This window comes from Stegodyphus dumicola, chromosome 10, assembly GCF_044657685.1.
Source record: "Stegodyphus dumicola isolate Sdum_Otavi_A_Nest chromosome 10, ASM4465768v1".
Lineage (NCBI taxonomy): Eukaryota > Metazoa > Arthropoda > Arachnida > Araneae > Eresidae > Stegodyphus > Stegodyphus dumicola.
The window spans coordinates 143,054,313-143,070,513 of NC_140777.1; the positions used below are offsets into that span (position 1 = coordinate 143,054,313).

At 32.6% G+C, this 16,201-nt stretch overlaps 1 protein-coding gene across 7 annotated transcripts in view; it reads right to left on the minus strand.

Annotated features, from left to right (window-relative positions):
* Positions 1-2,365: 2,365 nt before the first annotated feature.
* LOC118199053 (uncharacterized) overlaps positions 2,366-16,201 on the minus strand; it is a 225,354-nt gene continuing 211,518 nt past the window's right edge. For all 7 annotated transcript variants that reach the window (XM_085825631.1, XM_085825630.1, XM_085825629.1 and 4 more), the window contains 2 exons: positions 11,572-12,344; positions 2,366-8,856 (listed from right to left, as the gene is read on the minus strand). In XM_085825631.1, the coding sequence (XP_085681757.1) occupies positions 8,275-8,856; positions 11,572-12,344 (1,355 nt within the window). In that variant the 3' untranslated portion in view covers positions 2,366-8,274. The remainder of the gene's footprint in view (positions 8,857-11,571; positions 12,345-16,201) is intronic.

Sequence of the window (16,201 nt, forward strand, 5' to 3'; positions counted from 1 at the left end):
TTGTATCCACAGGGAACTGGACACCTCATAATAAAAATTTTCATTGATTCACCTTTTAATAACACTTAAAAAAGCCAAAAGATACGGAGCTCAAGCGAACGCTGCTTCACAATGAATGGACGAGTGCACTCTCAGACAGCTTCACTGCAAAGCACCAGAGTATAGCTCCCGACTCTGCTCGATCGTTCTCGGAACTCCACGTACTCTCGAGACTCTCCACGCTACAACTCGCGATGCACTCGACGACACACAGAGCACAGCTCCCGACTCTTCGGTTCAGTCGTTCCCGGAGCTCAACACACTCTCTCGACGATGCACTAACCGCAATACACTAAAAGACTCTTTTGATTCACTCGACGACCCACTCGGCACTCGCTGTCCAGCTGTCAACTCAATAGATCCCGCACGGATTGACTAACTCGAGACACTAACTGCGGACCAGCAGGGTTTATATAGCTTTTCGGTTTGTGTTCGAGTACATTCTGGACTAAACTGGTAAGAATTCGTTCCATAAAGTTCTCCATCCGTCCATGGTATATCGCCAATTGTGTCGCCAAATGGGCGATTTCTCGCCAAAAGTGGCAACCCTGCCGTATATTGCCATTTCATGGCAACCCTAAAACTGCTTTGCGGGAAAGCCATCTTACCGCGCCTGTACATTTCGTAACAATAATAACACGCATAGAACTTCTTTGGGTATCCAAATAAGCCGTTCGTTTCGAATCGAACGAAATCGGAGCTAGTAATAGTGTTCAGCGACTTACCGCTCGACCGCTGGTGAGCTTGTCTAAGGAAATAGATGCTTTTGTCAAGGGCGTTTTAGGGAAAACTAGCTCATATTTACGTTACACACGGAGAAAATAGAGGTCATTAGTTTCAATCCATTAAAGAGCTTAAAATTATAAAAATTACATGATAACGATTTTTCTGTTTCACCTCTGAATCGTTAACAGTTACTAAAGCTTTTTATTTAGTTCGGCTGCTGGATTAAGAAAAAGCGTGCTAGTGCACACGTACTGAAGAATATAACGCCATTTTTATTGTTTTAAATGTTCTATTTGAAGACGGTATTTCTCAATACTTTTCAAAACTGAAAGATAGCAATCAAAAATTTGTTACGTGTAATAACAGGAAGTGAACTTTAGTTTTCTACTAATATTATGTATTATAATTGAAACTACCATCGCTTAAAAAGTAAAGAATTTCGGTAAGTACCTTCGGTATAGTCCATGCAAACATACTTCCTCGTATTTTATTATAAATTTAATATTTCTTTGAGAGAGGCTAATAAAAAAGAGTAAATTAATGCAAACATTAGTTAATGTTTAACCAATTATTTGCCTGTCTTCTCAACTAGGAACTTCTTCGCAAAAATTATTAAAATCTTTCCTTACGAGCTTTACATAACAGCTCATTTATTTTCATAAACTACCAAAGAGTAAGTGATTTTTGAATAATTCATTTCAGAAAAAAAAAAAAAAATAATAATGCATTATTTGACTATTCGATTTAAATGAACATTTTCGAAGACTTACGATATTAAAATACTTCTTACGAGAAAAATCATAGAAATTAAAGATTTAAAATAATTATTTGGCAACAACAATTATATTCTAGACAACGGATTTAAGAATGAGCAGTACGAAAGAATTTCTTTACCGAAAATGGATTAGTATTGTATGTATGAATTAGATGAGTTTACTTCAGAATGGGAGCATATCAAAAACGTTACGCAGCATCCTTCTTCCCTGTAGTTAACTATATTTTCTTCCTAAGAAGGTGATTATAAAATGTTAGTGAATCTAGCGTATTCTAGTACTGTTAATAGCTCTTTACCAATGTAATGATTGATAATTCTATGTTCATCTCATAACTTTGTCAGCGGAACTCTTCGCCTTCGGGTGATGATGCATCTTACTTTACATCACCATAATTGGCCCTAGGGCATAACCAAAGATACTGGTTAAAGCTCTATTCAATTGTATACCAGCAGTAAAGAAATGATCCGTGATAATAAAATGGAGGTGGGGGGGGGGTTAAAGTTAAAACTGAAACTGAATTCTGCGAGTAAGCGATTAATATACTATATTTTTCAAAATGGTTCTGTGTGTAAAAATATGCATTTATGGTGAACACGTTTATTTCTTTTTTACACCCTACTTCCGTACCTCCCCTCTTCCCCACCCAAAATTCGTTTCTCTGCAGACGTGAAAAGATCACGTCGACACTTACGGTCGTACATCTGGTTGCACTTTCTTTGTAGAGAATAACACACCCATCAGCGCATTTATAGTGTCAAAATGATAAATTAAATTAGGCTGGGGAATCCGATAAAAAATACAGATGCAAATAAAAAAGACAGAAATTTGACTGTAAATATAACTTTTATTATCTTTCGTGTTGCGACACAATGTCAACCATGTTATATATACATCAATTAAAACATATTTATAATTATTAATTTTTCACCAGGACAAAAAATGTACTTTTTGAAGGCGTTCACGCTTTCGCCTCAAAAGTTATGACACATTAAAACACATGCGACATGATGAATATTAAAAAATATACATCGTATATATATATTTATATATATATATATATTCTTATAATTATATGTGAACATTTGGCAATATCAACAACAGTAACAGTTAAAAAGCTCTGTGAAATAAACAATGAAGCACTAACAGTACATCTTACAATAACACATTTATATCTCGAAAATATAACATGAATTTCTTTAAAAAAGAAGATACATAACGTCGTATGGTCTCACTAACACGAGAGTGAAATTGTTTAACGTTTCTCATAAAGATTTAAATATTTTTACCACTTTTTTTTACAAAATAGCTAGCAAAAAATGTGGCATTGTTTTATTTCCCTTTTAATCTAATTCTTGTGTTCACTTCTATTCCAAACCATATTATAAAAATTAATTCCAGAAATTACAAAAACAAAAACTTGCCAAATATTAATCTAAGACAAAGCTGAAAAACTTTTTAAAAATAAAAATAGATTAATTTCATTTGCAGATTTTGATATTTTCCGTAATTTTGTAATTAACGTATTAATTTGACAAGCAAATAAAAAAAGTCAAAAACTCAAATCCGCCTTTCCTTCAAAGACAAGAGCTAGACAATAAAACATATCAAATTAAAAAATTCAGACTTTTCATAAACATAACTAATATCTACAAAATCAAATAACTTATATAATTTGAGTATATATTTTTAGTTTTTGATTTTTTTTTTTTTTTTTTGCTTACAAATGTTTAACAATACGTAGAATTTCTTACACTTCGACATAAGATTTAAAGTTGCGAGCAAAAGTACGAAAATATTTGAAAGACATAACGAACTGCTGATTTGAATCCGAAGAAACCACATTATCAAATTTTTGATTTTTTATGAAACGCCATAGCACAAATAAACATGTCGAACACAAAGAAGCTGTACAACAACATAAATGTAAAATAACTGCTGTCACACTATACAGCAACAGTGAAAACATCAATATATGAGACAATCACACCGATTAATCACACTTATTTTACATCAATAACGTGCTTTACCATCTGTACACAAGAGAACAATGATTTGTTTTTCATGATTGTGCAGGCATAGAATACGTACAAAACTAACGGTGATGAGAAGGTTCAGAAATGTACATAAATAAGACACAACTGATGGATTTCAAAAATAAACAAATTAAGTTTTGACATGATGGTATTATGTACAATGGAAATGGAGGAAAATAAATTCATATGGAACAGGACTACATTAATGAATTCAACCTTATCGACAGTTTGAGTAAAAGAAGGCCACCAACTTTGCTACACAAGAGATCACAGATATTAGTCAATTCCTAAAATTTTATTTTTTAATTAATTGTTTCATAAATAATTAGAATAAAATCCTGAAAATAATTTAAAGACACTACATTGCATATTTTTATGTAAAACATTTGTGAAGATTTAAAATTATTTAAAAATTAGGATAGCAGTTTAGTTTTCAACTTTCTCCTTTTATTTGATGAGAGCTATTAGAGATTGTTCATACTCCATAAAATCAGAATGCTCCTAAGCGTAACAATTCATAAAATATAGTAAAAGTAGTAGTCTAAGACTACTACTTTTTAGACTACTAACTAAATATAGTAGTCTAAGACGGCCACCCAAGATTCTGTATGATTCTGATCTTCCGAGGACGTTGGTTGTTTGTGAGAATTCATTATAAATGTTTATTTGTTTTCAGGAAAATCGGTCAGTTCCAGAGGTGGTCGTCCGTGGGAGGATGCCACCACCACAGGGTTCACTGCATTTTATTTGAATTATTTCGAATAACGAATTACGAACCAAATATTTCATTAATTTGTATTAAATAATGTTTCACATTTTTTACTTAAAATATTATTTGAAACGAATTAAGTTTCTCATCTTTTGAGATATTGCAGCTGGAGAATAGCTGGTGGTCTTCTTCGGTGGGGAAAAGTGACTTAAATTATGTAGTACTAGCTTTTCTGACATATTCTAGAAGACTTGAGAAAATGGGCAATAATTCTGATTGTTGGATATTCCATTTACGATAAAAAGAATTATAAAAATATGGTTGCAGTGAGCCTTGAAAGGCTCAAAGATGCTATAAGGCGCATTAGCTGCTAAATATGATTAAAAATAGACTATTTAGTTATGTTACCCTAAGCTTCTCTATTCCCATTAAATGGAGCACCCCTTTGGATAAGAACTTTGCGATTGCTTTCAGTGTTAACAAACAAACAAACAAACAAAAAAATCATAATTTTAGTTGATATATATCTAAAAATATTCAAATTCAAATGACATATATAATCAAAAACAATGTCATTCATTAGTGAATTGAAAAAATTTATAGAAGATTTTATAGAAGAAAACCTAATAATTTTCTATATACCTCAATAATATAAATTAAAAAATTTTTAATTTATTAAAATTTAATATTCTTTCCTACAAGACAAGAAAAAACTTCCGAATGTTTGCACTTTTAAAATGTATAAAATCGTTTATTTTGCTTTTAACGGATAAATTTTCGGTACTACTTTGGCAGACGGTTGCACGGATTTTGGCGATGTTTTTGGGGGCGAGCGATACGACTTATGGTAAACCCATTGCTGGACAATTTATTTATGGTAACTGATACTTTGTTGTCATTTTATTTAAAAAATAATGCGTTTTATTATGCATAAATTCCATGTTTTAAATATTATTTATGGCTTTTAAATATTAAAGATCAATTTAATTTTGCATTTTTATTTGAAATAAAACTTTTATTGTTTATGATATTTTATATAATTTTATGTTGTGGATGAAGTAATCAATGACGTCACCTTACTTTAAAAGAAATTGGTTTTAGTATCTATAAATTTAATCTAATGTTTTAAAAATTATTTACGGCTATTAAATATTAAAATACAATTTAATTTTGGATTTTTTTTTTGAAAAATGATTTTATTTTGTATGACTATTTAAATAATTTTAATTCTATGCGTGATGTAATCAGCTCCCTGATTGGTTATAGAATATTTGTGCATTAACGAGCTCTAATCGGCTCACTGATTGGTTACTGAATATTTGTGCGTTACCGCGCAATTTTAAAATTTTATTATTCATCTCTTCGAATTTCTTAGATTTCAGTAAACTTCCAATTACTGCCCTTGATATTACATTTTTCAAAATTTTTTTTGATATCTAAATTATGATTCCGTTTTTTTTTTTTTTTTTTTTTTTTTTTTTGTGGTACTTATCAACATACGAAGGTTAAATTCTCAAAAAAATGCTGTAAGTACATATTTTTTTTTTTACTTTATAATTGTATGCTTCAATTTTTTATTACAAAAATTAATACACTGTTTTCAAAAATTGCTGAGATATTTATTGCCACATATGTTTTAATGTTAAATAGTTATATCCTATAAAACTTATTTTAAAGTATTTGAATTTAAATAATATTTAAATTCTTTTAAACGTTGATATGATGCTTTTAATTGGATATTCAATTTAAGTGACATTTTAATCCAATTAAACGTTGGCGCAATGTTTTTATAGCGGTGTTTTTATTCTATTTCTTTGCTATATGAAAGTAATAGTTTAACCTTACTTTAGAGTATTTTATACTCGTAGTAAATGTATTTATTTACATTTGTCTGCTATCTTAAAAAATGACGTTTTCAACAAAAAATGAATGCATTATTTTTAACGATATTTATTTTTTTAAAGTTTCGAATACTTCACCTTGCATAAAATACGTAGAAACGGCGTTTTTCAAGATGGCTGACTGTAAACCGCACAAACAATTGAGCCAACGTAAATCCCCTAAAATACGTGCTACCGTCTACCAAAATAGCACCAAATTTTCATACAGTTTGTTTAAAAGTATATTAATATGAACGAATTTTATTCAAAGAAATAACCATGCAATTAAACTTCCGTCATATCCCTATAAAACGTACTTTTACTTATTCTTCAATCCCTTACAATAAAGGAGGAGAAAGAATAATAAACAAATGGTGAAATTTTAATTTATAAAACTATATCAATATTACTATTTTAAGTAGAAAACAAAATACTTCCCAAAATATTGAAAAAGAAATTACTACCTAAACATTTTAGTGTATGTTGTTTTTCTGTATCATTAACCGCAATGCTTCTAATTTTATGAAATTCAAAATATTCACTTATAATTAATATTATAGAAAATATATACATGGTTACTGTAAAACTGTAATACTCTGTTAAATTTCATTATATGCAGTAAAATAAATAGTTATAACGAAAGAATCATTACAAAAATTGAAATTAGTAACTGGTTATGAAATGCAATCATTTGTAGTAACTTAATAACGTAACAAAGATAATAAATAAGAAATTCAGTTTTGAATTAGGGAAAAGGTGCTTAACCTCAGTATCTGATATATGTAGCTTTCAACAGAAAGTCTATACAAAGTACAACATTAGTAATTTGTGCTGCAGACATACTCAAGAATAAAAGGAAAATTCACATCAATTTTGATACTTTAAAATAAACTTTAAAACTATCAAAAAATTGATTTCATTCGCGAACCTTGCAATAAAATATTCTAAAAATGCATGACTTGGCACTAATATCGACAAAAATATTAAAAATACATACATAATATCACGTAGGGGAAAACAGTTTTTTACATCGCGCTTATTTAATGCATTAAGGCGAAAAAATATGCTCAGCCCCTATTCTGAATTGCACGCTTAAGTTGCACGTTATCCCGATGAATTATCTGATAACAGCATTCGGTTTTGTTAATTAATTGACTCAAATGCAATAAATTCCTAGAAATTATACAATAATTATTTTTCGAAATTGAGTGGGACAAAAAATTAGCTGCCTTCTTAAAATATATATATAAATAAATATCATGTTCTATTATCGACATTTTATCAGAATAGGCACTGGCCAGGAAAATGTAAATCGTCTGAAGTTTATCACTTATTTGCGCGTGCGTGAGTTACGAAACAATGAGATATTTCACCATGAAAATATGTTAAAACGCGACGTAAATACAAAACATACGCGATGATTTTAAAAATTACACAACCATCTTGGATGTATAGAAAGTCGCCAGAACGGAAACTGCAGCCATTTTGATCGCAATAATAATAATAATAATAATAATAATAATAAACACTAAATGTTCAGTAAATATACTAAACGTGCAATTATCGTAGCAGGAAAGATATATTTATGATATTTTATAATCTCTTGTAAATTTCGGATACTTAACAGGTTGAAGGAAAACATTGGTTTCAAAACTTCTACGGTACAAACTTCTGGCGGAATAAATAAAAACTAGTATTTTAGTATTGACTGATAAGTTAAAGCTTTCAGATTCAATCGCTATACAAATATGCGATTTCAGAAAGACTATATTTTATGTAAGGTGCTTTTCAAAACGAATCTCAATTTCTTTCGAGGTGAACATGCTGATATTGCCAGAAATCTGGCAAAATTTTCAAATACTACTTCGCGTAAATGATACAGTGAGAGCAGAAGAATTCGTAATAAGCTAAGTGTTAAACAATAAAAATTATGAAACAAATAATTCAAAAAACAGCACAGATGTATCAGTTCCTTAGATATCACATATTTGAGATTTTTTAAACCGGGGAAATTAGGTTGAGCTTGCGTTCGGACGACCACACTGATACAATAAAACTTAAATCCCTCCATCTTTCTCACTAGACTCTGCAAGTCATCATATTCATCACAATCATCTAAGGGCAGTGGTTGATGTCGTGACCACCGTTGTAGCGAGTGGGCCGGTTAGGAGACTAGTAGCAGCGGTAGAAGGCGGAATGTCCAGCAACAACAGTCCACCCTGTTCTGGTTGTTGCTGCTGCTGTTGCAATGAAGATACAGTGGACGATGCCGCTGATGACGAGGTTGTCGAGGTCGAGGACGAAGACTGCTGACGCTTCGAGCGCTGCTTTAAATGAACCTTCGCGTGTCTCTTCTTTTCATCACTGCGCGCGAACTTGCGACCACAGGTTTCGCAGGTGAAGGGCTTTTCACCAGTATGGGTGCGAATATGCGTTGTAAGGTGGTCGGAGCGGCTGAAAGAACGCATGCAAATGCGACACTGGAACGGTTTTTGTCCAGTATGAATCCGGATATGCCGAGTTAGCTCATCACTTCGCGAGAACCTTCGGTCACAGCTATCGATGGGGCAAGCATATGGGCGCTCGTGCAAGGGCGTCTTGGAGGGACGGTTCGGATATTTACGGGGCTTTACAGGTAATAGCTTCAATGGAACGTTGCTGCATTGGTACGCTTGACTAAGAATTTCATGACCCTATAAAGATAAAATACAAAGTTATTAGTCTAAATGACACAGTAATATTACTGCCACTACTACTAATAATAAAAACTCAAGCTTGAAATTAAAGAAGATGGTTTAATTTAAAGCTTGTTAAGCTAAATGCTATTAAAACAAAATAAATTTAAAAAGTATTATTTTCATTAATATTAAGTTATCAATCTTTATCTATAATATAACTTTTCTATTTTTGTTGCCTTGGATAGCAAAATATATCGCATAATATCTGTGTCCTTTCAAATATGACATCTGCATTCTTTCTATAATATATCTGCATAGTTGTGGTGTTTATTATAGTATAAAAAATTTCAAAGCTATTCAAAAACATTTTTTATAAATTATTGTCAATTTTCTATACCTCATTTTCCTTTTTAGCTAGTAAATATTGAAAAATCTATAACTGTAACGTTATTTTTCACAAACCCCCATTAAGCATTAAGACAATGGAGGAAGGTCGCGAAAATTTGCATCTGATGAGATAAGGTCCTGAATGGAACATATTCAAAAATCCGTGATTTAATTAACCATTTAAGACTATATTACATTTGTGAGTCACCTTTAAATTACTGATTAAAAGGCAAAAACGGAACACGGCAAGATAAAATTTCTAAACAAAAGTAATCAAAATCAATAACATGTAAATACTGCGAGTTAAGATATTTAATTTGCTCTATGAAATATGGTACTGTAGATTGCAGACAATGAAATACGGAAACAGCCATTAAAACATTTGATCTTACACATGAAATACGGATTTGTTAATATGTTACAAGAGAGCAGAGGAGAGTCACCTTGAGAGCAGAGATACGAAGTTTCTTTAAATGATTATACGATATACTATTTTGCTATCCAATAAAAAATCATTCCGGAAATATAGCAGTATAAAAGAGAATTAATGTCATTCTAGCAAGCAACATAATTACCTAAAAAATTATATGGCATAGATACCTATTCAGCTGAAGATTATAGCAAACATTATTGTCAAAAAAAGGTGAATATTTGGAGCTGAAGATAGGAAGCTCACTTCAGGTTCGAAATATTTCATTCCACCAAAAATTATAATTTAGAATAAATGTTTGAACGCGATTTTGGGAAAATATTGTTTATGGTAAGAACTATTCAATTTGTTCTTTTCTCAAGAAATTGTAACATCATGCACTTGGGCTTATTCCCCGAGACAGTACGCCTAACACACTTATGTAAATTTTAGTTTTAGACTTATCAAATATTTTGATAACAACCATGTGGTATATTAGGAAATATACACTTCATAAATAGTTAAGATTATATGTCCAAACAATTATGATTGCTGAACACTGGTACTTCGAACCCAGGTAAACGATTGGTTACATAAGTGGTTCTCATGATTTTCGCCTTTCGCCCAGACGGTATAGTGGTTAGGGGAGTAAACCGTTCAGTTGGCTTCTAACCCAGGTATAGATACATCCAGATCTATACCTGGTTAGGGGATGATTAATGGTTAGGGGAGCGCACTACGGCACCGAAGGGCCCGGGTTCGAATCTTGGAGAAGACATGGATGTTTATGCGTGTGCCGCGTGCGGAAAGTCCTCTCGTTGGGATTAGTTGAAGGGGAGAGGAGTGTGAGACCCCCGGACCCCGGAGGATCGGAGTGCTCTCCCTCAAAATTGAGGGTGGAAAATAGAAGTCCAAACTCTCTTTGGAGTACTCTCTGGTAACCATTGTTCCATGTAATATGGACAAGACAACAACAACAACATAGTTTTCCCTTATGCGTAAATGTGAATATGAGTCAGTTTTCCCTAAAAGTCTTTCAAGGAGATATCTCTCTTTAGACAGGTAGCCCTCATGTGTTTTGGCATTTCCAAATAAGCTAATCTGGTAAGCAATACATAAAAGCAAGGATATTCTAAGCAATGATCACAAGATGTTCATCCACTTTCTAAAAACTAAATAAGCGGCGCCATTAAAGGCTACTGACGAATGAGAAACTGACAATGATAGGTTAGCATTAGCCGAAGTATAGAACTCTGGGGCTCAATTTAATAAGGAATTAACTCATTGTTGGGCAAGATAAGATAACTGATGTGACAGTATGCGTTACTATTCTTATGACGCTAGTGGAAATATTATTTGGCCTATTATTAAATTAGTCTATTTTTGCATCGGCGGCAGGCGTATTTGAAATTCAGAGAGTTACAGCATTTAATTTCATCGTAACAACATTTATGTGCTCTTATTTCCAAGGTATGCCAACTGACCAAGTATTACTTTTGTTTGAGATTATAATATTTTCGATTCCGAGGAGAACAATCATGTGATATGAATAGTGTATATTGTATTGTATCACAAATTTCGTTTGTACGAATAGGCTTTTTGTACTCGTTTTCGGATCTGGGAGGCTGTTAGACCTATTTAATGAAAACATCTCGTTAGTATTTACAATGATAATCTGTATCTGAAACATTGAAACTATTATTAAATGAATGGCGTTTCCTTTCGACAAGAAAGAAAAGGATCTATGATTCTCTAATGGTAATAACATCCGCATAAGATTGGGTCACTTTATAACAACAAAAAATCCAAATAAGACGAGTACAAAATGCCACTCTTCTATCGTTTAAAAAAATGGAAGAAGTCCACGACACTTTGCGCTCAAATGCGTGAAGTGTCATGAAAGAATGATAGATATCACTAAGAAACATACTTACTTTACTGGTGCTTTGATTGTACTCCGCCAGGGAGGCTGATGACTGAGCGCTCGTTAAAAGCATGCTGGTCGTGCCTGCCGTTGAGCACGAGGCTGAAACTGCCTCTTCTGCTAAAGGCTCCATTTTAGGTACTAAGATGGAAGTAGACGCAAGTTGCAGTCCACCAGCTGCAAAATCCGCCGTTGCAGTAGTCCAGTGATATTTTCCCACTTGTGACGAGGTGGATGGAGACGACCTATGGTATACAATTTCATCTGGAGACACTCCCATGAGGTCAGAAGCTGTGCCAGTAGAGGATGGGGTAGAATATGATGGTGACTGCTGCTTCAATGTAAAAGACACAGGGTCGAACTGTTGCTGCGAAACTGCGACAGCAAACTGTTCCAAAAGCTCTTGCTGATGTGGCGAAGGACTTGAAAGGAAAGTCTGCTGTTGCTCTTGTTGACTTTCTTCATAGGATGACTGTTCCTGGTGTTGATGGTGATGGTGATGCGGAGGGGTGGCTGAGGCGGAAGGAGGTGGTGGTGTAGAAGAACTGCCCATGATGTTGAGAAGAGGTGTGAGGAGGCTCTTCTCTGAAGATGATGGACTTTGCAACCAATCTGAGGGTGACAGTCCCGATGCAGATGATGAACACGCTGAGGTGACAGGGGTTGTTGAGGTGGTAAAGCTACCCCTGTAGCTGATGCGACCCACGGGAGAGTTGCTATGACTTCCCGGGAACATAGTCCCCACACACTCCGTCCGGTCATTTAAAGGTTCCGATGCTTCAGCTGTTGGTAGAAAAAAATTCTAATTATTATAAAAATTAAGTTCTGCTTAACAATAATAGCAAACACGATAAATAATCAAAAAATACACTTGCAAAATTAAATAAATTACCAAAATTAAATAAATGTAATAAAGAATACTATACAATGATTATGAACAAGCAATGAATAATTTGTACAAATTTTGGTCTAACCTCAAAAAAGAACTTCCTAACATACCTTCACTTACAAGTAGGTTACTATACATAAATGCCAATATTACCTGGATAATTTCATCAGCATGCCAGTTTGCTCATTCTAGCTTAATTAGAATATCAAGAATGACTTTTTTGGCATGATTCAACTGATGTAATTTAGCAGGATAACTATGAAATAGACATAAATAAAATCAAATTTTACTTGTTTAATACAGCAACATAATCTTAATTTATCAAAGCAAGTTATCCTAACAATCCAAAATCCATCTTTGCACAACTTCCTTACATTGGTGTACAATGTCCACATACACGGCTATGTATAGTGCCTACCTAAACATCACGAAAACATGTAGAAAAGTTTTGGGATTTTTATAAAAACCATCATTTGAATCGGTTAGTATCTTAACTATTTCATAGCATTTTATGAATGGAAATACATATTTAATCACCATGAAAATACGCATTTTTCATATTCTACATGCACAAAAAAAAAAAAAAAGGTATCAGTTTTCAGGAAAGTAATTCTCGAGGCGTTTGGTAGTTAAAATTTGAATTCAGTTATTTCTCAAATTTTCAACGGTACGTTTATACTTATGATGTATAACGGCTAAAATTTAAGGAAATTTAAATTAGTATAATTTGCTCTTTAAGAAAGTAATATTACACCCACTTTAACATCAATGGACTTAACAGAGCCGGTATTATTAAAATTCTGTTTTCATTTCAGATATTAAATGTGTGTAGTTCATTTATCGCAATGAAAATATAAACACCTAGAATTTTGATATCTAGATACAGAAAAACTCCGCTGAACACGAATTTAGTAAGAAGCGTAACTAAATTAAATAACATCACTTTTCGTTTTATTAGAATAATCGGTTAACGAATTTTTCTAACGTAATGCAAAAATTTTAATGCGATAAAAATGCTACGGCGATAAATTTGTTTTTAAATCCGAAAGCACTGTTATTATAGGTTAAAAAGATAATAATTGTATTGAAAATACACTGCTTAGGAGTAGACAATCTTGATATACAACTGGAAGTTCTCAATAAAATACTCAAACATTGCTCACTATAAACAATAATGTAATTTTCTTCATATCTTATGAGGAAAATCTGTTAACCTTCACAATCAGATTTTAAAAAACACTAAAGTTTCATTTTATTTGTAGTAGTCGATAAAATCATTAAAATACAGGACTCCCTTTTGTCTTTAAGTTAAAACACGACATTTTAGACTCTTTTCTCTAATTTAGTTTCAGATCTCAAACTAGTTTAAAGACTAAGAAGCTGGCTTAAAAGAACGTGAATTAATCGTCAATCATATTGTACAGCGAAGTACTACGAAAAGCTTCGAAGGTTCACTGAAATTTGATATCGCAATCGCGTGATTAGATGAAAAATGCCAAACAATCATCAAATGTTTTTGTTGTAAAATAATAACTCGGAGATATAGTAGGAAAATTTAGTAAAAAATTTAGAAATTCGTATTTTTTAATTTTGACAATTTTACCTTGTAATACAGACGATACTTTTTTTTTCAAATTTATGAATGACTGATGGAAGAATTATAACTACTGCTCTTGTTTATAGTATTAGCTTAACGCACGATTAGCTTAGCGCACTTTCTTTGACGGATTAATTAATCGTGTTAAGCGAGATTTTCCTGTACTGCATGACACCAGAATTTTTATTTAACAGACCAGTGGATATAAATTCTTAATAAATGATGGTTATAAACACTATAAGTCATCGTAAATATTAATATTCATATAAAGCATATATATATGAATATATATATATCATTCATTACAATATTTTAGTAACAACATGACATAAACTACCATGAAATTTCTCACGACGACTACTTCCCCTACATGTCCTCAAAACTGCCGTAAAGAATACTGAAAGGGATCAGTATTTTTTAAGGCAGTGGCAAAAAACTCGCGGGTCCGCGAATACATTATAACTATGTATTTGTCGTAAATACGATACTTTATAGATACGGACTGATAATGTTTTTAGAGACATAAAGATACAGGAACCTATGTGTGTGACTGCTATTGACGAAAAAAAGAATAAATGAGTGAGGAGATTTATCTTTATCACTGTATGTTATTACGTCAGACAGCAGTGATCGATAGGCTGTTTCAGCGACTTTCAATTTGAAGCTAAATTATAAATTATTTTCTCCCTCCTTTTCCGGTAGCACGCTCGGCGCGTATTCAAGAGGTCCAGGTTCAAGTCCCGGCGAGGGTATTGCATATGTTTCGCGTTTCCTACTTCAAAAACTTAATGACTCTACAGTGGCGCCCGAACTAAAATATGATGGACAATTATTCGTCACCACCATGATTTGGAGATCCCCAGTCTCCCCAGTCGGCCTTTAAAAGGAGGAGTATATAAGGCATTTTCTCCCAGCATGCCTTCATGGTGTAAAGGTAGCACGCTCGGCGCGTATTCGAGAGCTCCAGGTTTGAGTCCCGGAGAAAGCAATGCTCATTTTTCACGTATTCCTGCTTCAGGAAAACCTAATGACTCTACAAAGTAATTCGTTAAAATTCCGGAAATACTACTAAATTTAATAGCAATAAGTATCTTCTATTTAGGCAAAAGTAATGCTTCAGTTCGAAACCTGTTTTATTGTAGGTGTAAATAAAAACTGAGGGGTGGAAATGTCTTTTCATACATAATTTTTCATTGTCTTTCTAAGCATTTTAGAACTATCTTTGATATCTTAAGTACGTTGTGGGTTCTCAAAATCACCAAAAGTGTTCAAGCAGAATTTTATTTCAAAACGACAATCTTTAGTTGCTATTCCAACATATTTATTTCATTGGTCAGTAAAGTATAACAAAATACTCGAGAGCTATTTATATATAAAAGGAATAATTTAACTATAAAGACAATTTACCCGTAAAGGGAAACTTTCTAAAGGAAAACCGAATCGTATTCCCTTCATCAATAAAACTAAGCGTTACATATAATTATTATACAATGAAAGAAGGCCTCTATCTTACTATGCGTTACATATAATTATTATAGTGAAAGAAGGCTTCTATCTTACGATTGTTAAGAGCAGAAAGAGTTAGTACACATAAAAGAATAACATAATTCGTATATTTTTTGGCGCAACTTCTATAATATCCATTTTCCTATGATATGGAATACAAGAACAGTTTATAAAAAGACTTAAACACCAAAAAGTATAGGACGCATGTAATCTACCTCTTTCGGCATGAAAATTCGTTCCAAAACGTTTTACTCAGGTTCACATCGATATGATTATCTAAAGCCTCGTAGAAACGACTTATAAAAAAGAAACAAATAAAATTTATAGAGTATTATTAAAAAATGATTAAAAAATTTAAAAGAGAAAAGCAAAATGGCAAACTAGAATTGCTAATAATAGAATTTCTGTTTTTCTAACTATTACGCGTGTGGGAAGGGGAAGCACGCACATAATTTAATAACAACCTATTCGTTTCTAAAAATCAACTGCATAATAATGTTGCAACGAAAGTTTCAATTAATAATAATAAATCTCTAAAAGGATCACCCATGGTTTCATATAATTTTGATTTCTGCGGAGGTAACTGTCTTACAGGGGTTTACACTTAAAAAAGTACTGCTCACTTCCAGAAATGGTTGACATTAGTTG